Genomic DNA, 25,000 nt, shown 5'->3' with positions numbered 1-25,000 from the left:
ACGCACGCACGCCGTCAAACGGGCAGAGAGATTTGAGGGACGAGGGGGCAAAATCGCAAGTAAATGAAAAAGTGAACAAAGAGATCATTTCTTTTTTTTTTTTTTTTTCCCCCAGCATGCCTTGTATCTGTAGCAGCCAATTAAATATGTGCTGCCGCACGGAAACTAACGCACTGATTAATACGCTGATTAAGCGATGGAGGTAGCCAGTGACGTGCCGGGAGAGGTTCGGCGTGAGTTTATACACCAAAACATCTTCACAGCTGTTGTTGTGTTCAGAACAACTCAGTCAGTGAGTTCGTTTTTTTAGAGGGTGGTGTCTATCGGTTTTTGCAAATGAACTCTTCAATATATACACAAACGGGGGGGTGAGGGAGGTAAAGAAAGTGTGAGCGAGAGAAACAAGCACGGGTATGAGGCGTACCTTGGTACTGGGCACTGAATCCTTTCCTGCGGTGGTTGCTGTCGGAGGTGAAATGTAGACGGAGCCAATTCTTACTGGATATTACTGGAGACGGCAGGGTGGTTCCTGTGAGCCTGGAAAACAAACAGCAGATTAAAAACATGCATGGACAGCAGTGATCACTAAAACACAATGAGGTGTACTTGCCATTCAGAGCAACTACAACATACAATGATAACACTATATACTGTGTTTCTTGGTAATTCTTTCCATCCTGTATCCCGATGTTGGTGTCGCATTGTATTGGATATTTTAGTCTGCCAATTTATCTCGGCTGGGCTGGTTCCTGAGCAACTGTTTCATCATGTTCTCGAAGCCTGAGATTGTGTGTAGTGTAGAGACTGCGCTGGATATGAGAGAAACAACAGAGAAAAAAGGCCAACGTCAAACCATCAACACTGCCAGAGCCTGGTGTGAACCTTTGCCACTGAAAGTCAAGCAGCTTCTCCGAGACGCCGCTCAGATGGCGGCTCAGATGTTGCTTCAGTAAAAGCAAATTTCAAATGAAAATTGTGGGATTGTACTGGATGAAATTGGTGCGCTCTGAAAGCTTTTCAGTCAAACACTTTGAAAAGACACTGAAACTCTCAAAATAACTGTCCCACTCTCATGATTTTGGTGTCAAAATGTGATGCTTAAATATTATTCATCAACGTTATGTAATGACGATTTGTGAGGGAATTGTTGAGTGAAACCACAATGATTTCAGACGGTCAAACAACAAATCTCTCTGTCCTGGAAGATAACAGATTAGTTCAAAAGGAAGCGATATCTGTTCCTCTAGAAGAAAATAACAAAGTCTATTCTAATCCTTCCTATTTTTTCTTTTCATTACCATGTGCAACTTAGAAACCTCCGTGCATACTTTTATTTTACATTCAAATTTTGCAAATTCATAACTTGAGGCATATCTCTTTTCCAGTCCTAACCATGTCCTTCAGCTTAGGAATCTAAGGAAGTTTGCTTCCTGCGGGTCAGAGGTTGTGAATTGTTTTGGGTCGGTAACTAGGTAGTTCGGTAAATCAAAACATTTTGACTGTCATAGAGTGCATGCCTCACACACTTAGTACCCTGCAATAACCTTAGAAGCTCTAACGACTCACATGCACTTCACTATGAATGCACAGCTAAGGATTCCAGCTTCAAGTAACGGGTCCAAAACACAATTCTCAGGAGGTAAGAAGAAAAAGCTGAGAAAAGAATAAATGGGAACTAATAGGGAGAACAACAGAAGAAATTTAAGGAAGAGTTGAAGGCAAAAAAAATTGAGAAAGGGATTCAAACGAGCAAAAAGTAAAAAGTCAGCTAAGTTCACCTCTTAAAAAACAATATCCAATGCTGCTCAACACCAGGATGAGTTGGTCGCCTTTGGTGAGTATTACATCAGTCTCTCACATTCTGGTACCAACAACACACTAAGGCAGCCATGAAAAGCTATGGGAAAATGGAGTTCTTAAAAAGGAAGTGATGTAAGACTCTGCCTTGGGGCCAATGTTCCACCAGTTTCCCCAGAGCGAGTGGAACCTGTAAAACTGCCCTTTCAATGCGCTGCAAGTGTACTGGACAGCGATGGAGAGAGGGGAACGTGGATGGAGATATAGGTCAGGAAAAAGAAGAAAAGGGCGGTTTGAAAATGTGATTTTATATTGTAATATGAGGAGCATACATTTAGGTTTTGTACTTTGGAAACATATACTGTATATAGAAGGAGAAACCAAGTATCGAAAAATGTTATGTCTTTACGGTGTTGTCATATAAAATGTATTTAATGCTTTTTTGATATATCTTTTCCAAGTTTACGAGGGACTTGATGTTCCGTACGAGGGGCACAGAACACCACGTCCTCACAGGGTCAAAAAACAAACACACTATCTGCACGATAGAACATCTATGTCACCTATTTGTCTTGGTTGATGATCCATGTGAAAAAAGCATTGCTCCATGAAATATTTCACTTTGGTTCCCAGGGAGCTAAGCCACTCAGTGTCTGTTCCAGAACTGGGAACAACACTCAACCTGAATGGACTGGACTGGGACAGCACCCTTTCTAGTCCAGGGGACACAAAGGGCTCTCCAAAATTACACCACACATTCACCCAATCACACACACACCGCTGGGGGAGGTAGCCCTGCAAGTTGGCAACCTGAGGTCTTTGCAGGTCCCAAAATTTGCACCCGAACCCTGAACACAGGAAATTCATCGCAAGATTAGCTAATTATGGCACGCATATCCTAGTAATGTTCTGCAGCAGCCTGTGGAAGTTCGGCCTGCACCTGCGCCTACACCCGATTGGTGTTTTCAGGGCGCTCCGACATAGAGACAAAGGCAGAGATGTTGCAAACAACTAGTTTATTGTAGAGTTGCAAGATGTCACAAGCTGGGAGCAGAGGGACACGTCATAACAAAGGCTCTCCTCGTGTGTGTGGGAGATGACTGATTTACCATTTGCTTGTTGATTGGTCTGACGTCCACCTCTTTTTCCAGGCCCAATTACCTAGACCCAAGACAGGTGTGGCTGCTCAAACCACAGCAACCCCACACCACATACCCCTTCCATATTTTCCTCTGGTGATCAGCGCTGCTAACTCACAGATCCATCTCAGGTAGTGGACATAATGGCACACAAACCCAGGACCCAAGGCACTGGAATGCGACCTGACCTGAACCCAATGGATGATAATGAAATGTGGACCCGAACACTTTGGACAGCACCTCTTGTCACAGATTCCCCTAACTCTGGGTTTTTTTGTTATTATACCATGTCACTAACTCTCCTGCCATTCCAGATCCTGTCACTCCATCTTGCGATGCAGTCACCTCACTGCAGCTCATTACCTCATTAGTCCCTCAGCTTATATTCTAGTCCCCTTCCCTTTTTCGCAGCCAGATTGTCTTGTGGGTTTCGTCAAGCGTTCCAGCATTACTCAGTCTTGTTTTTAACTGACCTGCCTGTTTTTGACACTGCTTGCCTGCTTTGTTTGGACTCCCTGCCTGCCCCTTGTCTGATTTGTTTGCCTGAGTGACGGATCTCCCGGTTTTGACCTTTGACCTTGTCTGTTGAATTTAGTAAAGTGAACCCTTCTTGCAACTTGGTTTATCTTTGTCTTGCTGTTGGGTTCAAACCTGCCAGTAGCAGTGAAAGTTACAGTATAATCTGGCCAATATGAACCCAGTCAACTCTGGTTCACCGGGGTGATCTGTTGGCACAGGCCGTTGCCATACAGCTTCAGGACCGGCAACTTACCTCCATAGTGGAGGGACTGCAAGAGATGCCGGCTTTCCTCAAGAGAGGTATGGAGAGCATCCGGGAACATCTCCAGAGACTGTCAATTTCGGACCATGGACCGGTAACTTCGCCGGTTCGATCTTGACCTGCTTTGGATGTACGTTTACTTCAACCACAACATTTTTTTGGTTCCTGCCGGCCATTCCACGTGCAGTATTCACACGGCTTTGAACTCCAGCCTTCAGCTTTTCCCAAAGAGAGATCCTGGGCGGTGTGTATTGTCTTATTGCGCACAGTTTGAGCCAAGGACTGGGGAACCACCGAGTGGGGGAGGCAATCTTCCATCTGCTGTCGATCAATTTGTTCTCGGCTGATCTCCAGAGCGTTTCCAATCATATCACTCCCGGAAGGGAGGTAGCTCAAGGTTTGTCAAACCTGTTGCAGGGCGGAGGGTCTGTGTCCGATTTCTCCATCTAGTTTCATACCATGGCGGCAGAGAGCAGCTGGAACACTTCTTCACTCTTTTTACGGCTTCTACAATGTACTCTCTGACCGCATAAAGGGTGAACAGGGTGAACAGGTGGCCAGGGATCTCCCAGCAGACCTTGATGCGCTTGTCGCACCATCCGCATTAACGGCCGTCTTCGGGAATATAGGACAGAGAAGGAGTCCTGTCAGCTGTTCCGTTGGCTCCACTTCATCAATCATCTCATTCTCCACAGTTCTCTTTGGAACTAGTCTCCTTCCCAGAGCCCATGCAGCTCAGCTGGACCGCCTCTCCACAGCAGAATGACAGCGCCGCCTGTAGGAGAACAAGTGTCTGTACTGTGGCCAGGACGGCCATTTTGCCTCTTTCTGTCCAGTGAAAGACTTGGCTCACCAGTCATCCAGAGGGTGCTGGTGAGCCAAACAATGAACTATGAAATGCACTCTCAACCTTTGCTTCATGCTCAACTTTGCTGTTCTGGAGAGACCCATATGGTCATGGTCCTAAATGACTCTGGTGCTGACGCCAACCTGTTTGACATAATTCTTGCCCCTCAGCTTGGGATTGGACGGGAGGCTCTGGTGAAGCCCACCCGCGCAAATGCACTCGACAGTCACCTCCTTTGCTGGGTTACCCATCAATCGACTCCTCTCCTAATGGGCATGTCAAGTAACCACATTGAAACACTTACCTTTCAACTTATCCATGCACCACAACACCGTCTCATCTTGGGGTACCCTGGCTTATGAAACATAACCCACACATTAACTGGGGTTCGGGAACAATTCTGCAGTGGAGTGCTCACTGTCATGCCCTCTGTCTCAGATCTGCCCTGTCTTCTGCACCCAGTCTGCCTGTTCCCTCTGAGCTTCTTGATCTTTCCAGACTCCCCAATGATTACCTGGACCTAAAGGAGGTATTTAACAAGGCCTGGGCATTCGCCCGGTTACCCGACGACGTATTCCTGCAATTTGCTACACACCTGGGCAGTGGGTTTGGCTGTCTAGAAAGTCCAGAAAGTTGGCTCCACCGTTCCTGGGTCCATTCCCCATCTTGAGGGTCATCAACCCTGCGGCTGTCTGTCTCCATCTGCTGCGATCCATGAGGATCCTACTTTCCATGTTTCCAAGGTAAACCGGTCAATGACAGTCTGCAGCAGCCATCCTCCAGGCCTCCACTCCTCGATAGGGCACCTGCCTACATGGTCAATCGCCTCCTTAAGTCCCGGTGACGTGACCTGATCATAGGGAGGAGTTTGGGCCTTGCTCAAGGATCGCACCGGCAAACCTCTGATTACCTTCTAAGCCACTCCTGTGCCAAAACAGGACAGCAGCTGAGGCTTGCTTTTGGATTGTTGGCAATGTTCAAAGGTGCATATTCAAGTTTTCGCCTGAAGATGACTTTTGAAGACTGGAATTGGAGCCAGTTGTTGTTGGAAGGCCGGTCTAATTTCGTGCTAAACACCATCCATGTTAACGACTGTAGAATCATCCCAAGCTAATGTGTGGTGGGAAACATAGGTATACATAGAAATCAGGCCGAGTGGACAGACTTGAGGCCTGGTTCATAAATTCTCCACGTGGCATTTTCTAGGTCCCGTATTAGAAAGCTGCCAAGAAACATCAATCATGCAGAGGAAAGAAACATCGAACGAGAATGATTTATCCCTTGTTGATTGTATAATCCCATCTAATAAGTGAAGGCTCACATGCATAGCCTGGATAACTGACTTTAAGATGTTAGACCACAACCAGCATTCTTTTTTTACAAGGCAATAATTTTTGCTGGTGGTTTCAGAAGGTTATCTGCAGGCAAGAGTTGAATTTGGTTGGTCTAACATCCACAGGCTATATACCTTCTTTTAATGGAATGAATTTGATTTCAAGTAGTTTATTTTTTTTCCCCAATGTTGTCCTAGTATGTCTATATTCTTCTTTCCCTGTTTGGCCCACTAGCCCACTTTTCACCATTTCTCTCTGGACATCCAGGGCGAGGAGCAGCATTTGTAAATCTTGGCAGAGTGATGTGACATGGGTCTCTGTATTCTCTTTGCCCTCATCAATTTGCCAAAGCTCATGCTATTCCTGTAGCAATTAGTAATTACACATGTTTTTTTCCTGCAGGATTTATATGATAAGGTCTAACTTCTCTTAGCTTCCATTGTGTTATTTATTTTGGTAGTAAATTCCTACTCAAGGCTTGACTTTTCTTGATTTATCTGTTGTGTCAAGTTCAGTGTGATACATGCACATAAGTTACACACTTACTTGTCCTTGCAATACTTTCAAAGACGATGCCAAGGTCATATATATATATATATATATATATATATATATATATATATATATATATATAGCAACTGAATTATGGAGCTCCAATGTCACCTTGGTGTTTCAGGGAGTCCTCCGGAACTGTGCACACCAAATATTGATCGCTACAGTAAACTTTTAAATCATCATTTAGCCCAGATGACAATGAAAAAAATATTGTCTATATTTTAACACTAATGGCTGCAGAGGAGGGATCGGGGAGTGAAACAGGCATACTTACAGACATACTGCCCTGTTTCGCAAAACGTATTAGCTGTGAGCTAAGAACACAAAGTAGCCACCACACTTGATGTTTGCTGTGAAATAGTTTGGTTCTGCAGACACAAATCCTGTGATAATATTGTACGTATGTTTTTCAGAGCCCATCCTTTCTGTAATAATACTGTAATAACATTGTAGACATTGTAATAACTTGGCCTTAACAGTCATCATTTCTACCTTTTAATGAATTGTTATTCATGCGTCCATTATTATATACGTATTTATTCATCCTGTGCAGTTGTCAATCTATATTTATATTGTATACCCTATATAGCCATACTAGCAGCCATACTACCACTGCAGTCATTGCCTATTGCCTTCTAACATAACTTATGTGGTACATAGAATCAATATTCGGTATGTGTGTGTGTGTGTGTGTGTGTGTGTGTGTGTGTGTGTGTGTGTGTGTGTGTGTGTGTGTGTGTGTGTGTGCGTGCGTGCGTGCAATTTTACATGTTTGGCAATTTTTTTTTTTCAACTTTCTATTTTTGTATATTGGTTGTATTCTTTCACACATTAATCGTTTTTTTTTTTATGCCAATTGTTCAGCAATGCACCGATCTTTACCACAACCTTGTATATGAAAATGTACTTGGCCAAACAAACAGATTGTGACTCTTACTCTTCAGCGTTTCCATGTTGTTCCGTGTTCCATGAAGCTCACACGGCTGAAGCTGAAGCTGAAGCCGGCTGAAGTATATTTTGGCAAAGCCGAGTCAACTTGCGAAACGTAACCACAATTGCACGAGACCACGTGTTACGCACCCCATTCATTTTCATCGGATAAAATCGAAAAATAAATAAATAAATAAAATAAGTTTGAGTTTGAAAGAAAAAAAAAAGACCCAGGGCTGGAAAAAGAGTAAATTTGTTATTTTCCTCCTCCCCCCCCCCCTTGCTGCATCTCTTCCATTATTCATGTGAACTGCTGAGCGACCTGACACTGAACGAGGGAGAGAGGAGAGGTCACCGAAGAGACAGAAGGGGGAGAGAAAGAGGGAGAGAGAGAGAGAGAGAGACAGAGAGAGAGAGGGGTGAGGTAAGCAACATAAGTTAGGAAAGAAAGGAAGATGAATAGTCCTCCGTAAGTACAAAGTGGGAGGGAGGGGATGACGAAATGGGCCGAGAGAAGAGGAAAAGGAGAAATGTAAATGTAAGAGTTGGAACGAAGGAGGGATGGGAAGCTAAATGAGGTGAGACGCTACAAAGAGCAGGTTGGAGAAGGGGAGAATTTAGAGGGAGGAGGCAGAAAAAGATAGAGGCGACGGATTAAGAGATGCAACTGGGAAAGTGAAATCAGCACAAAGATCATACAGTCGTGTTAACCCCCTGGGGGGAGGTTGTGGCAATGATGACGTAGTGGAACTTCGAACAGGGCGAGGATTTGGAGGAACGGAGGTGAGGAGAGCGGGTGAAAGGAAGGGTGGAGGGGGCGGAGGACAGGTGTGACACGGCAAAGAGAGGCAGAATTGGCAGAAAAAGAGGGCAAGTTTAAAATAGAGACCATGGGGGAGGATGGCGATCCGGGTTATTTCTGGACCCGGCGCTGCCCCTGTTATTACACCTTGACTCGTTATGAAATCCAATATTCTGGAAGATTCCGTTTTTGAGCGGTGGATTTGTTTATTGTAAGCCAGCAGTGGCCAAGCTGCTGGAAGAGGGAGTAAACAAGTTTAAGGCCTCTGCAAACTTGCCGAATAGTGAGTCATTCGGCCAAATGCCACCTGCAAAACAAGTCAACCTGATATTAATATTAAACTTATCAAATAAGTTATCAGCAGTATCGTCTCTTACAGACAGTTTTTAATGACATAAACTTCATAATATTATTAATATATTTAATACTATAAAAAATAGTACTCATAAAACAACATTTTAACCTCAAAATTAGTTCACCCCTCACACACACACACACACACACTCAGAAAATAAGCATAAGATTCAATAAGTTAAAGTACGAGAGTGCAGGGAAGGATTGCTGGTTGTGGAGTGACGGAAATAAGAAGAGAGGAGGAGAGAGTGCCAAGGAAAGCAAGGAAAGCGGGGGATGGAGGGATGGAGGGGTGGAGAGGAGAGAAAATATGGAGTCGCTTCTCCAAGGGGAAGAGGCGGAAGAGGTATAGAGGACAGATGCAAGAGGGGGTGGATGCAGATCCGAAAGGGTGGGTGGAGAAGTACAGAGGAGAGGGGAAGAGTGGAGGTATGGAGGGATGATAGAGAGAGAGAGAGAGAGAGAGAGAAGCAGGGGATCAAATCAGGATGAAGTCGTATAACAAAACATTTTGTGCACACTGTCATTCCATGGCTGTTTGTGCAAAGATCTGCCCCCTACAGGAGAAGAGAGGTACTAAACACTAACGCTCCCCGTCACGCACGCACGCACGCACGTGCGCGCCCGCCCGCACACACACACACACACACACACACACACACACACACACACACACACACACACACACACACACACACACACTCCACCTATCTTCTCCATCCCCCAAAAAATAACAGTTCCAGAATGAACGGGAGCGAACAACAAAGGAGGTTCAGAGTCTTGGATAAATCTCAGACCTCAAGTGATATTTTGTACCCAAATATATCACAGCAGAGCCTCTTCCCAATCTGATTCAGATCTGTCAGGTATTGACACAGTTATAGGAGAAAAGTAAAACCCAATTTTTTTTTCATCTTTTTATTTTTTTTTAACAGTCTCGTTAATTTGATGAAGATTGAAATGTGTTCTGGGCTAGACCTGGCCGTCTGCAGGAGAGTCACCAGCGAAAAATCGAAGCCTACCTCATCTGTAGCTCGTCTTTGGTGTCAAGCAAGCTGGGGATACAGTACGACATTGTGCTGCTTTAATCCGGATATTATTCAAGTGCATATCTGTGATGGTTTGAGTACCGTCAGCAACAATATAATGACGATGCGTTGAGAAACAAACTGATTTTGGCTCCCACATTCACCTGGATACTGACGCAGGAGGAAATGGTGATGATGTGCTAAAACGTCTGCTCTCATTTACTGACAAAAAATAACATAATACACTGAGTTGACAGGAACATCAACACTCACTTGCGGAACCAGCACTGAGGAGCGTGCAATGAAAGAAGTATTATGCTTTTTTTTTTTTATTATTTCAACTTTTACAAATGTTTTTGATTGTGGGGAAGGTCCTGTTGACAATAAAAGTACACTCACTTCAAATAAATGCATCTCCAAAAAAAGCCACTCGAACCACCCAAGATCCAATTTCACTTCCCATCTCGACGGGCCAATAATAGTTTGGCTTTTTCTGTAAAAGCAAACCAACGGGGCCGTTAGATTTTTCCTTTGCCGTTGCCGCCCGATCAGCTTTCGAGCTTTCCCTCCACTTATTTCTACGTCAGGGTGTTTACTTCAAAATGAGTCATTAAACCAGGCAGAAGCACCTGCACCACCGCTGCTCGGAACCAGTCCAAACGGCCGAAGAACATGGGCTGATGACGGGCTCCTTCTTGAGCGGCAAATACCACAACAACACGGCGCGGCAACAGTGTACTTTGTCCCCATACGGGGAGGTGGGTCGAAAACTACTGGCCGCAGTGTATTTATACACGTCCGCAAGGCGGAGTAATGATGAAGTAACACTAGTTGGAAAGATGTACTTCAACTACGGTGACCAGACGTCCCGGTTTGTCCTGGACTTTCCCAGTTTCAAGCTCCCCGTTACGCACCGTTGTTTTTTATTCCTTCCAATGACAATAAATACATCTGCTGTAAGAAAAAAAAAACGCTGTTATTATTGGTTCTGTTTGGAGAAACGGGGAGATATGAGGAGATTGCGGCAGCGCCAAACTTTTTTAATTTTATAAAGGTTAAAAAATACGGGATATTTTCGGGAGAATACTCTACGTTAACCCTGACAGTACCAGCCACACGTAAACAGACCGGTAGTTCGCCGTTGTGTGTAGGCTTCTGGCGCATGCTCAATGTGTGGAACAACAATTGCCCGTGTGTAAACTGAGGTTGTGACGTCATCGTCAGGCGCGAAACCTCCGCTTCACACGAATAACTCAGAAAACGGGAGTTTAGAAAAATCTCGCAGCGAAAATACCACCTTTAAAAAAAAAAGGCCCATATACCTGCGAACTAGGGTTTCAGGAAAAAGATCTGTCCTAATTTTCCTGTTCTTTGATCGTTTGATTCGGTCGGTGGGACCCGAGTCAGGGGGGTTGGTTCAACTCTGAGTTGTGAATTCTCAGAATCATTTAATTCCGTCAAATTGATTTATATCGTCGGGTTCGAACAAGTCGCTTGTTAAGAGCCGCATTTCAACCGAGGGACAAACCGCCGGGCAAACCGTCGGGCTTGAAGGCACGTGTGCGACGCGTGGCCGTCTGCTCTTCCTGTTCGCGATTGGGAGTCGGGTCCCGGTGAACACCCGCGTGCCACGGCTGCGATTGTCGATTGGCAAAAAAAAAAAAAAAAAACGCCTCTCGGGGAGTGACTCATACATTCTGGTGCATTTAAAAGATGTGTTTGTACTCACGCTACAGCAACTACAGATGCGGTTTGAGTGATCAGATCCTTGGCGCGCCTTGGATTCATTCACCGCTTTATACACAGACGAGACATGGAGTGGATCCCCAGCCACTATTAAGAACAAACACCGGGTTGCCAAAGGTAGGTAGGATGATTGAAGCATCAACCACAGCGGGATGATGGGAGAAACAGACATTTTGTTCGAGGAGACACTATCCCACACCACCTGTCTGGAGCAGAGTGTGTGTTTTTTTATTCAATTTTACATCAAACGATTGTAAATATGTAACAAAAAAAAAATGTGAGAGAAAGTGAGAGAAGATAAACTGCCAGAAATGGGAGAGAAGCAATGTAAAGCCAAGGAAAGTTAGATGGATCGGAGGAAGAGCGCGACTACGACGACGTGCGCTGGCAAGGTCATTTATTATTCTTTATGCCTTCTGTGACAACAGGAAAGAGCGACAAACACAAAAAAAAACAAAAAAAAAAAAACAACCAACCCCACAATGGATGGTAGCGAGTAAAATTAAGTTGAATCATGCTTATTCGACAGTGTTAAATAATGAATTCACCCACCTTCTTAAGGGTTTATTCACCAATAACTGATATTATCACTGTACCGTAGCTTACACTGGGTCAGGGCAGGATGTTGCGTTTCAAGGTCCAAACTGAGTCAGTGTGCAATGTACAGCAGCTTCTATGCCCCACGCTTCACGCTTAGCACCCAGGGCTAAACCCCGATAATCTTGATAATTATACGTTTACAAGTTATTTCATGAAAATGCTTTCAATTTGAAACAAATGGCTAATTAAAGACCTCTGTTTACTAGGAGTGTGCCCGAAGCCAAACACCCTGTTTGCAAAGAGACAAATAAAGACGGCAAAACAAATAAACCAATAGTGAAAAAAATATATATAAAATATATATATATATATATATATATATATATATATATATATATATATATATATATAGTATACTGTATGTATATATATTTTACTTTTGCACATTGTTGTTCATTGGTATATCGGCTTGATATAGTGGATATTCTCAAAGCCAATTTTCACAAGCACCCCTGGATAAAATCCATGTCAGAAATTGACTATAAAAATCTCAAAGAGGCAGGTGACTTTCTCCCCCTTGGGTGGGAGGAAAACCGCAGTAACTGGTGGGAAGCCACGTAAACACAGAAGAGATGCAAACTGCCTCTAGAGGACGGAGAGATCACTGGACACCACCCAGGAGGAAAACAAAGAAACCCAGACAAACACAGACAGAACATCCAAATCCACCAGGATAGGACCTCTGGACCTCGGCTGTTGCAAGTGAGAACACACTAGCAAATACCGACTATATAGTGAAACAGAAATACCTAGGCTATAATGCACACCTTTTTTTTTTTCACAAAATTGTACCAAATATTGTACATAACTTTCTGGAAATAATAATGATCATACAATAATATAGATATATAATTATTATAATATATAATAATAATAATAATTATTATTATTATTAATAATAAATAATTGCATTTAATAAAACACTTCATTAATAGATAGATCTACGATAAACCATAAATAAAAATAACAATTGTTTGCTACACTGAAATAACAGTTTGGCAGCGGATTTATAAATAATCTAATAATGACATAACACACAAATAATTCATCCAAGCAACACAGCTTCAGAGAGATGCCACATGCACTTCTGTCAGTGAGAACTGAGAAGAAAAAGGAAATGTCTTTTTTTTTTTTCCCTTTACAGACATAATGCACATAAATCATTTCCTACCTTGCTTTGGTGTGTCTTTCGTTCAAAATTAAATATCACCAACACAACAAGTGTGCGTTGCTTTTTATTAGCTGATTTGAGTCACTGGTCACCAGCAAGCGTCTCCTTCTCTGTTTGGTACGACTGCATTGTACCATCCTAAACTTTCCAGTGACACAGCATCTTTAGAATGAAAGACAGCTGCTCTACCTGGTCTGGTCCAGCCTGACTGGTCTTCTTCTTTCTTGTTTTTCACCTCTGTCTCTCTCTCAACAATAATATTGAAGCACCCACCAAAGAATGAACATGAAGACATTTTGTTTTTGGCTAAAGAAAACATGCGGTGGAGTTGGTGCAGTATAATTTGTTATTACCATGGAGTTACACCATGACAACTGTGTGTGTGTAATAAAGCCTGAAAAGGTTTATCTAATTAATTGGACACAGAGAACGTCTAATGAATTGAAACTAAGAAATGGAGAACACGTTCTGATTAGAATACCCACATTATTTAATGAGAATACATAGATTTCTGCATTTGTAACAAAAAAAAAAAAAGGGATTCATTTTGTTTCTGGTAGGATATAATTGACAGAATGTCCCGATGAAACAGCAAAAGTAGTCAAACAAAACAAGATTTGGCAAAAGACTGAAATGTGACAGGCCATTACAGCAGCAGAATTAAGGAGGATTTGTTTGCATCTGTCATAAAAGTAAAAGGGAAACAGTTATGTGACCGAAACATAATAAAAATAAAAATAAAAATAAAAATAAATAAATAAAATAATAACAATAATAATAACATTATTATTATTATTATTATTATTATTATTATTATTATTATTATCATTATTATTATAAAATAACTACGCACAATTAAAAGGGATAAGGATACATTAAGCCAACAATGGTGAACCAATATACATGCTACTTGCCTTAAAAAATAATTGGCAGACAAAGAAAATTTTGAGGACAACCAGAGTATTTTCCAGTTTTACTAGTAGGCTTTGGCCTTAAAATCAGTTTTCCTCATACATTATCGGGTAAGAGTGGACGACCGAGAGAAGAGAGAGAAGGTTTAAAAGAGACGAGCAGAACCAAAATTGCACGGCAGTGTTGACAGGGCAGAGCTGGAGGGAGTAAAGGGAGGACAGAGAGGAAATGGAGTGGGAGGAGCGGAGGATGGACGGAGGCCGATGGGAAAGAAAAGGGGGCCCGGGAACGAGGTAAGAGGGGAGGGGAAGGACGGATAGCTTGAGGGAGGGTCGGAAGGCCAGGGAGGAGGGTGAGAGGGGGCAAAAAAAAAAAAAAAAGGGGAATTTGAGGTAGGAGGTCAGAAGGTTTGGAGAGGAGGAGGGAGAGAGAGAGAGAGAGAGTGGGGTGGAGGGCAGGTAGAGGAGAAAGGAAGGTGAAAATAGATAGAAATAAATATTCCCCTCTTCACCCGCTCGGAGAACACAGAATGATAGCTTCCCCCTACGTTTGAGGGGAATCCATTTGAATTGCATCTTTCTATCCAGGCAAAAAGTACTATATTTTAAATGTTAAAACCACAATTTAAATTCATACACACCGGTAAAAAAGAAATGCTTTGGAAATTTGATACTTACAGGAGGGGTTGGTTTAAAGTAAGTAGTTTCCTAATGCTCTTGTAGCATAACCACATTAAGAATTAAGTTTGCACTCGTTAAAATGGGGATCAATATATGTAGCATTTTTTTATTAAACTATTAAAATATCATATTAAATTATATTTGCTAACAGGGCACCGCCCCTTTTTTTTTATTACAAAAGGAAAATAATATAAACCAAATTAACTATAATTGATCAGTCTCAAGAATTGGAGTTCTTGGCCTGATACATTTACTGTATTCACCTCAAGGAAAAGACAACTTCTTTCCAATAAATGGGATCTAATTTATCACACTAATCAACTTGAATGAATTAAATAATAGTAAAATAAATAATGCGAAAATAAATGATAATGAAAATTAATGAAAAATAAACAAGAGTAAAATATATGAAAGTGAAGATAGTAAAAAAAATGATAAATTAAATAAGCAAATGAATACAGGATTCAAAATTGGTGACACACTTTAACTCAGAGACAAAAGCGAGGTAGGAAACGATGTGACTCTTTCATAAAAATAATAAAACGAGGTGCACACTACGAGCTATAACTAACCAACTTCTCTATAAAGGAGAAATTAATTGAATTTGACATCAACCCGTATCAAGAGGCAAATTTGGGAGCATTTCGCCTGACGGATCGTGGAGTGGGGTTTCAGTGGGCTCTCAGAGCTTACGTGGGCCGAGTGGAGTCCGTGGGTATTCAGGGAAGCCGGTCTCTTTCGCCTGGGATTTGCAGCCACATCGTGGAGGAGTCAGCGGTCGAGGGTTTGGAAGGCTTGGGCAGGGTTGGGGAGGCTCCGGTGCGGCATGCCCCGGGGGCCGTGGTTTCACTGGCATGGAGTCGGTCCCTGCAAACTGTTTCGATTCTCCGACGACATCCGGGCTGAATTCTGATGGCTTCCGTGTGCTTCTCTTGTTGTGGTTCAGTGTGGAATCAAATGAATCTGACTACACTAACTTAATCAGTCAGGCTTGAATCTTTCGTTGATCGGTTGAAACACAAAGAAGAAAATAATGTAATGTTGCAAAAAAAAAGAAAAAAAAAAGAAGCGAGGTTAAGTGATACAAAACAAAAGAAAGAAAATAAGAAAACACTTCAGTTTAAATTCTTCAGCTGAGTGGCTGGAGCAGGCTTGTTTTGTGAATTTTAATTTAATTTTGAGCGTGACCCCAGCGAAAACAAAGACTTGAAAAATGAAAAGGAAACAAAAATTAAAAAAAACATAAATGAAAAACTTGAAACTTAAAGTTCTGAAACCCGAGTTAGGTCCTGCCTATCGATACCTGGTCAATGGCTCCATTTAAACACTAGATTGAGGAGGAGGAGGAGTTTGAGTGTCTCTTCTTCTCAGAATGGTGGAGGAGGCAGAGTTTTTGTGCACTTCATTTCTTTTAACTGGCTGCTGATAATTCCCTAATGTGTGAATGTAATTTTTTTACAGGCAAAGGTCACATTGCGTCACACACTATGTTTAAACCAATGATTTCAAAACATAATGTGTTGTGATAATGTTAACATACAAACAAATACAAACAAAAAAACCCCAAAAACTAACGATTTAGACGATTTCTAATTACCAACTATTAAAACATCACTTTAACACTCCTAATGAAAGGCATGAACTGATTATCTTTATTTTCCGTTGTTTGGGAATGCAGACAACTGTTACAGATCCTGTGATCTCATCGACGGGTTCATAACCCTTCTGTGAATCTATGGGGAAGCGATTCTAGAGAGGGCAGTTTTTGACTTTTATTCCGTTACGTGTCAAATCTAATATCTAAACTTGCGTTATTTAAGTAAAAGAAAAACGTGAATTTATTATTTATTTATGTCTGATGACATCAATTAATAATTAAATAATTAAATAATTAAATAGTTATTTTACAGTTCCGTGTCACCTATACTGCATATTTTTTGTAAATTGTAATCAGAATATGAATTTAAAAGGCAGGGAAGCACTTGATGCTATATTACAGTATAGGCTTCGTTATATCAGGGCACTGGATATAACAAGTACTTTTACTTTTAATACTTTAAGTACATTTAAGAGTAGTTAGGTTAAGGTTAAGTACTTTGACCTACATAAATGTCAATGTGGTACTTAAAAATGTACCATTTGTGTCAGGCTATTTGTACCTTTACTTAAGTGAAAGGTCTGAGTACTCCTTCCACCACTGCAAAATTGTACATTATATTATTGAATATAATAGAAGGCGATTAACATAAATGTAATATATAATTTACCTGAATATAACAGTCTAAGAATATAAGTTAGTAATTTCCGGGTAAAGCCAAGATAAGCTGACACAAAGTTCTGCACATGGATGCGTGTGTGTGTGTGTGTGTGTGTGTGTGTGTGTGTGTGTGTGTGTGCGTGTGTGTGTGTGTGTGCATGTGTGTGTGTGTGTGTGTGTGTGTGTGTGTGTGTGTGTGTGCGTGTGTGTGTGTGTGTGTGTGCGTGTGTGTGCGTGTGTGTGTGCGTGTGTGTGTGGACTTGCATGCACATGTTCATGCGGCGGCGTGACAGCCCGTCAATCTGACATCCATCGTGGCAGAAAGCCGACAGGAACATGAAACAGGAAATTGCTTTGGGGACGGCCAATCAGAGGGAGCGCTCGGTAAACAGGAAGAGGAGCTGTCAGCCGTCGCTCAGCTCCACAATGACCTGCTGCTGCCTGCTCCACCCACAACACTTCAAAATTATTCATGGGCTGACTTTAAATATGTCTTCACTTACAGCTGGGACGGCTGCTGCATGGCCCCCAGCTAAACTTTTAGAAGAGGTGGCCATGTTGGCAACCATGTATCAAGCTGTTGGTAGCCAAGACTGACAAAAGGGTTGCCGAAATATAATAATTTTTATGATTCATTGATTTCTATAACCCATATTTCAATATTAAGTGATATCAATAATAATAATAATAAAAATAATAATAATAATACAGGTAGCCCTCACTTAACGACTTACCTGTTTAACGACCGTTCAGACTTAGGACCAGCTCGCCGACCAAGCTGTATTGTGGGCTGTGTACAGTACCGCGGCGTGCGTGCTGCGTGCACAGCCTCCCAGAGTCAACCTTTATATACTATATACACTAGATATACTACAGTATATCTAGTACATCAATACTATATACTACATCTCATCTCGCGTCACCGTTCTCAGTCTCAGTCTCCTTCCCGCAGTCTGGCAGTATTCACTACACTAGCGTTCGCAATGGCCACGCCCCCTCATCGTGAAATAACGCGGGTCCTCGCTTATCCACCAATTAGCTTAACGACCTGATCCTAGCAACGGAACACTATAATATTAATAATAATAATAACAACAATAATAATAATGTATTTTTAATGAGATAGAAAATGACTTTTTTTTATTTGTAAAAAGTGGTTGACAATGTGGGCAGCCGGACATCACAAGATGGTTGACAATGGTACGAATCTGGTAATGGATGGATAATGAACTCTTTGACTTCGGAACCAAAGCTCATACTGCTGATGTAATCTTTCTTTCCAACCAACAGCTCCAGTGGTTTAACAGACTGCGATTGGTCACATTTTTGTTTTTGTCACCGGATTTTTTTACCTCTGACATGTAAATAATTCAAAAACTGCCGCACATTGTATTAGCCAGGCCATTTTGTGGGGGTTTTTTTTGGAGACATGGTGGTGTCACATAATGAAAATATAGTCTAAGCTATATAGTGACTATGCTAACTACTACCTGATCAACTAAATATATGAAGAAATACAGCTTGGATCATAACTCAGGGTGGAAATGCTGCAGCTGCTCGGTCTTGGTTCCTTCCCACTAAGTAATTTGGGAACCAGTTTTGATGCTTTTAAAATCTGACTGGAGTCTGAGTAGAGTCTCACCATCTTCCCTGCAATGCAGAGGACGGACTGACAACAGTCCTTGAAAGTTATACTGTGTGTGTGTGTGTGTGTGCGCGCTCGTGCGTGTGCGTGTGTGCGTGCATGCGTGCGTATGTGTGTTTGTGTGCGTGCATGCGTGCGTATGTGTGTGTGTGTGTGTGTGTGTGTGTGTGTGTGCAAGCTGTCAGTGCCTAAAGAAATTATCGTCTGTGCTCACGCTGTCAGAGGGCCACTTAAGACCTGTCACACACACACACACACACACACACACACACACACATGCACACAAATGAATGCACACGCCAGCTTGCCATATGCAGTGACACACACACACACACACACACACACACACACACACACACACACACACACACAGGGTATCAGTAGAACGGTATGGCTGATGTGCCTCACTCTGCTGGTGTCAGGACTAAACATGGTATTATCTTCAATCCGTTTCCATCTATTCTATCCTTTTATCCCTTTTCTCTCCTGTTATTTACCTGTCCGTCGCTACGTCTATAGCTCTGCCCCCACGTCTCCCAGGGTCATTTTGCTAGGCGCTAGTTAACATAAAATGTCTCCCATCAATTTGGTCCAATCAAAAAAAAAAGGAAATTTATATATTTATATATTGATATATGTATATACAGATCAAATGTGTTTTGTATAATATTTTTTTTCATTAAAGGATTAATGTGATATATTAACAACGTACCAGTATTATTCTCCACATGGGGATTGAATTAGGAAGCTCTGAACACTTTTTTGCACAATTTTCTGCAGCGCTCACGGGGTAACTTCTGTGTTCCATTCCTCATTGACTCTGACTCTCAATTATGGGTGTTGTTGAAAACGTGACGCCAGACGTATTGAATATGTGTCACCAATAAGCGCTGGATTAGAAAAGGGCGTGCTCACCGGCGTAATGGTGTCCAGCCAGGTGGAGATGGTGTGATTTTCTCACAGACACTACAGCCATTACTAACTCTGCACTGATCCCTTTTGTCTGGAGAGTTTCTCCCCAGCTGCAGCCTACAGCCTGGTGCTTATTCATGAATGAAGAGCGGGGTGTTCCACGGTCGCGTCGTAAACTTCTTTGTGAGATGATAAGTGCAGCAGAGAGCGTGCCCGGTAATTAAGAAAGAAAAAGAGAATCATCAGAAAAACAAGAGTGCACTCGACACGCCTCCAAATTGGACAAAAATGACATTGCGGTCGATCACCTTGGCGACCGCTGCTCGCCCTGACGGGATAATTCTGGTTGCGCTCGAACAACTATTACAAGGATTGAGAAATGCGTCAATAATTCACGATGACATAAAGAAATACTTAATATTTTTATGACCCCTATATCAAGAGCTAAAGGTCCCAAATGAATTTCCAAGTGCTTGGATCTGAGCCGATACGTGAGGCGACTCGCCGTGACATGCAGTTGTGTAAAGTAACAAAGTACTGTCAACTTTTCCTTTTACTTCACTACATTTAGCCTCAAAAAAGTGTTACGCCGATACATTTCCCATGAACGCCTTGGTTACGCGCTGCAAGATAAAATGGGAGGAAAAGTGTGTAAACAAACACCGCCAAGCGTATGTTCAGAGTAACCAGGTCCGCGGTTTTTAAGTGTTGAAACAAGTTTTTTTTTTTTTTGTTTGTTTGTTTGTGGGTTGGGGGATGGATGGAGACCTGGTAACCCTGCCCCTTTTAAGTTGTGTTTTTGCGGCATTGCTACTAAACAAGCACAGGCGCGTCCCAGAGACTGAACCAGAGCCACAGCCAAGCAGCATGAAGTCCCTCTTACTGTATGTGTACCGAAAAATACAAAAATATTGGCTATTAAAAACTCACCATCTAACCTCAAGAAACACGTTGAAGTTAACAATAACACCAAAACGTGACAAATATATATATAACCAATATATATATATATATATATATATATATATATATATATATATATACTTACAACGATCAACCTGCTGACCTCCAAACTTGACAAAATCAAGTTGCCATTGAAGCACTGTAAGCCTCTGGTGAATGCTCTACAGCTGGTAAACAATCACTTTGGCCATATGTCAGGAGAACCAGAGTTGAACGCAGCTTTGATTCCTCTTCCGAAATTTCCGAACAACGTGGACGAAGGGTGACGCCACAATCAAAATGGATAAGACAACGTGGGATTAATGGGAAAAAAAAAAAAAAAAAAAAAAGACTATTGCCGTACATGTTACATACATACTCTGCAGCTTTGAGAACCACATATTTAAACCCAAATTCTGAACAACGTGACCAAAGTAAGGTAGCAGAACAGCCCCTGTCTCAAAAAAAATGTGTGTTATCCCTTTAAAACCCGAGATTGGGGTCCCGGTATGTTGGGAGACTTCGACTGATGCTATAATTTATATGTGCGTCCCCCATGTATTTCAGGAATCGAATGCATCAAAGTGAACATGGAAGAAACCTCCCTGCAGCTCGGTGATGCCGCCAGGTCCAGCTCCTCAGATGAAGAGGACGTCACCTCTGCCCCGAGGACATGTGGCACACAAGATAGCTCCTAACAACGGGACGGCTACTTGGCCTGTTGAGCAGATCACATGGACTTGCTGAAATCCCTCGCAGCTGTCTGCCAGCTTCCTGTGAAGCTGAGACACACCTAAGACTATTCAGCGTCGGGCGACCTGTCTTCTGCCCGAGAAGAGCGAGGCCGAATCCTTTAAACTTTGAAAACCAACTACTTCTGAAGATAAACCACAAATCATTAGAGCTAAATTAATGAAAGTGTCATTAATAATGAGATGGGTCCTTGTTACAAAGCTGAAACCGTGATTTATAATACAGTTCCTTCACCTGTGGTGACCTCTTGTCCTTGTTCGTGTTCAGTGTGATGGATTCTCCGATGTAAGTTCCCTAAGGTGGTGTTCATGCCTTCATCGCCAAAATGGAGAGAGGGAATTTACTGTTTTTGCTTTTCATTGTTGAGAAAGTGTGTCCTTGAAAATCTCAATAATGAATAATATTAATAAATATGGATCCTTGTTACAAAGCAACGTACTATTGAGACAGACTGATTTATTACACCAGCTTTTTTATTCTCCGCAGCATCTACTTTTATTTTTACTTTTATGGCAAGTACATTCAACATCAGCTACGTTAAGACTTTTACTCAAGTACTATTAAAGTGAGTGACGTTCACTTTTACCAGAGTCGTTTTTTAGTAAGATATCTATTCTTTTAACCAAGTGTGGCCTTCAAGTACTTTTTCCACCACTGCTCGCGTGAAAGTCCTCAACATTCAGGTCAACCGATTTTAACGGCCATTTTGGGGTTGTTTTGTCTGACCCTTAAACTGGCTCCACTTTGCAGAGCACATCCAAACACTTTGCTGCAGCCAAGCGTTGTGCTGTAGTGCCCGGGATGTGATCTGAACATTTCATGAGGTTGACACCCTGAACAAATCGTCAGGGACGCCGACAGCCCTCCGAACGCACAAAGCAAGACAGAGAGCCGTCGTAGGCAGGGAATTCCAATATTTTAGGACAACCGTGGAAAATGAAAACGACAATTTACCACCTTACCCATGGGCTGCAAACATATCAGTCATATCAGCGGCGGGAGTTGAGTACCAAATCTATTGAGTTGATGTATCTATCCTCCCGAAACAAAATCCCTTTAACACCACGGTGCCGGCTTTGAATACAGAGCGCTTTCCCAGGAGTGTCGAATTTAAAGAAAACGGCAACGACTGACCTCCTCAATGGGAACAAGCCAACCACCGTCCCAACGCGTACTCGAGGCTGCTGGCGTCTTACTTCCAAGACACATTTACACAGTTGCATGTTGCATATTTCTATGAAATGAAATAACCTTCCATGCTATTTATTTGTGAATATCCATCTCCCTGACTCACCATATGCTCGGAGCCTCCGTCCCGCTGATTTCCAGGAAGTCGTATCGGTCCTCCAGCAGGAAGTCGCTGAAGACCAGAGCTATGGTGTCTCCCGGTTCTGCCAGGATGGACCACGTGCAGTCCAGGTTGTTCTCATACTCGCCGGGGTAAGCGGGGCTCGCTATGGAACCCGCCGTCCCTCGTAACGTACCGCCACAAGCTCCCTCCGCTGAGGAAAGAATGGGAGACGACGTTGAGCGTCCCAGCTCCAGAGCGCTTCCTGTGTTGGCTGTAGATGGTGATCTCAACAACAATAACATCCTGTTCCCTCACGGTGCAGGTGTCAGAAACGGGATTAGTTAATACTAAGTGAATACCCCCTCGATGACACCATAGAGTTATGGGGAAAATAAACAATTATTGTCAAGTGTGTCCAAAGAATATGTACTATTTTAGGAGGTAAGTCAGCTAAAAATCCCAAAGACCATTGCATTGAGAACACTGAGAACTAAGATTTGTTGTCCATGCCAGGGGAGTTAAAGTTTGAACTCTGTCGAGCTCCATATCAGCGATTGAAGTGTATGGATGCATACTGTATTCTACTACTTCTCCTTTTCTAATACGTTAACAATTTCAAATCATAATATCAGTCAGGGTCAATTGTGCCATTACAGTAGAATTGACTTTTACTCGTCGACCATACAGCAATACTAGCAAGACTGATTGTGCAGCTTATGCTTGTCCACCATAGTATCTTCAGATGAGGCTTAGAGTGTAGTATTTTGGGCGATTTGGGATAACGATCTGATGGAAAAATGTGATTTCTCCAAAATGGGGCTATAAAATATTCATAAAGGGGGTTCATTACATCATCCCGTGGTATAGCTTCATTATCCAGACGACTCCCAGGATTCTGTGTAGTGAAGGCCTATTCGCAAATGGATAAAAAAGGACGACCCTTTGAAGTGAGCCAGTTGATTCGATTCCCAAACATGACTAATGACGAACTGGGCCGAGAAGAGGCGTCCGTTCGCTGTCTGTTCTGGGGAAATAAACTTCCGGATCCAGCAGCCCGAGCAGTGCCCCCACGCTGCAGCCCGTTTGCCAAAGGGATGGTAATAAGAAGTGAACAACGCGGAAGCAGATCTTTGTTGTTACTTTCCTGTGTCTCATTAGAAATAATGTCCAGCTGGTTAATTAGCTAGTTAGCTTGAGGAAACATCTATATAGCCTTCGACTCACATAGCCGTGCCTTGCTAGCTGGATTATCACTCTTTTACCCATTTGGGTGGAACAACCATATGTCTAGTGTAGGCAATTTTACTCACATTTACAACATATTTTATATGTTTCACCAACTTACAGTGGCTGTCAGGATTCATGGTCAAATTTAGAGTAAATGCCTGTCACGCTCCTGCCCTGACGTGTTCCTCCGTCCCAAAATTTTAATTCCACTCATACTAACCTAGAACACATACACTGTCACACAAATCTTACTCCAAACAACACTCCACCAGACCAGGGTCTGTGGGGCAGGAGGGGTGCGAGTGATACCAGCCCCACACCCCACGATTTAAACTGCAATTGCCAACAGCACATATTGAGCACTGGGATTTTCTGTGGTGATGGGGCGCTGGTGGGTTGGCGTGGGGGCGTGGTTGGGTGGGCCCCCTGTCGGCTGTACTCAAGTGCTGTAGTGCTTGCCGTAGTGGGTTGCACGGCTTCTCTGCAGCAGGTGCCGGGCCCATATATCTTGCGGCCTGTTGGTGTCGGCGGGGCTCACGTCCGGGTGCCTTGAGCTGAGCACACTCGGCTACGTGGATGGGCGCTCAGGGCCCGCGGCCGGGTGGGGCATCTGGTCGGCTGTGTTTTGGCGGGCCTCGCTCTGGCACGGGGGCACGGGTGGGCATGGGGGTCCCGCCGGCTCGCCTCCTCGTGCTCCCCCGGACTGGGTTATGGTCCTCGGGGCCGGGCGTGGGGGTTGCTCCGCAGGCTTCCGGCTTCGCTCGGGGGCGTCTTCTGTGGCTGCCGGCCGAGGTGCTCGGGGCCTTCCTGCGGACTTTCACTCTCTTTCCTCCCTCATTTACTGCCATAACTATGACAGGAAGAGGCCACGTGCACAATTGCTGTTCCAGTTTTCCTAGACTTAATTAACTGTGTTTCTCTGTGTACATGTTTGTTTCTATGTTTATGTTTTTCCATGTACATGTTGTTGTTTGTTTCTATGTTTATTTGTCTCACCCGTGGTGATTCTCCCCCTCTTGGGGTAGTGATCAGTTGTTTATAAACCCAAACAGGGTAAAATAGTTCACCCAAGAGGGGGATTGGTGGTGGTTATGTACAGCAAAAAACTGTGCTCTCGTCATCCTACAGGTCGTCCACAGGACAGAGTTATTGCAGCAGTTCTTGGCGATTTAAGAATGAATAAAGAGTTGCATCGCAGGTTAAGAAGTTGAACTCCACTTGCAGATTAACTCTGACCTCGATGCAATGGCACAAACACTCTGTGATGTATGCCCAGCATGCTGACAGCACAGGTTAA

General features: G+C 42.9%; 1 protein-coding gene across 1 annotated transcript in view; it reads right to left on the bottom strand.

Annotated features, from left to right (window-relative positions):
- The window catches only part of LOC307228611 (CUB and sushi domain-containing protein 1-like), a gene marked incomplete at its 3' end in the record, with an annotated part of 336,038 nt that overhangs the window by 182,164 nt on the left and 128,874 nt on the right, over positions 1–25,000 (bottom strand). The window contains exons 4-5 of the mRNA XM_079998326.1: positions 22,480–22,687; positions 425–537 (exon numbers count right to left, since the gene is read on the bottom strand). Coding sequence (XP_079854452.1) covers positions 425–537; positions 22,480–22,687 — 321 coding nt within the window. The remainder of the gene's footprint in view (positions 1–424; positions 538–22,479; positions 22,688–25,000) is intronic.

Source organism: Zeus faber (assembly GCF_960531495.2).
Source record: "Zeus faber genome assembly, chromosome: 3".
Classification (NCBI taxonomy): domain Eukaryota; kingdom Metazoa; phylum Chordata; class Actinopteri; order Zeiformes; family Zeidae; genus Zeus; species Zeus faber.
Note: the sequence above shows the minus strand (reverse complement) of the source record. Positions and strands in the feature narration are given on the sequence as shown.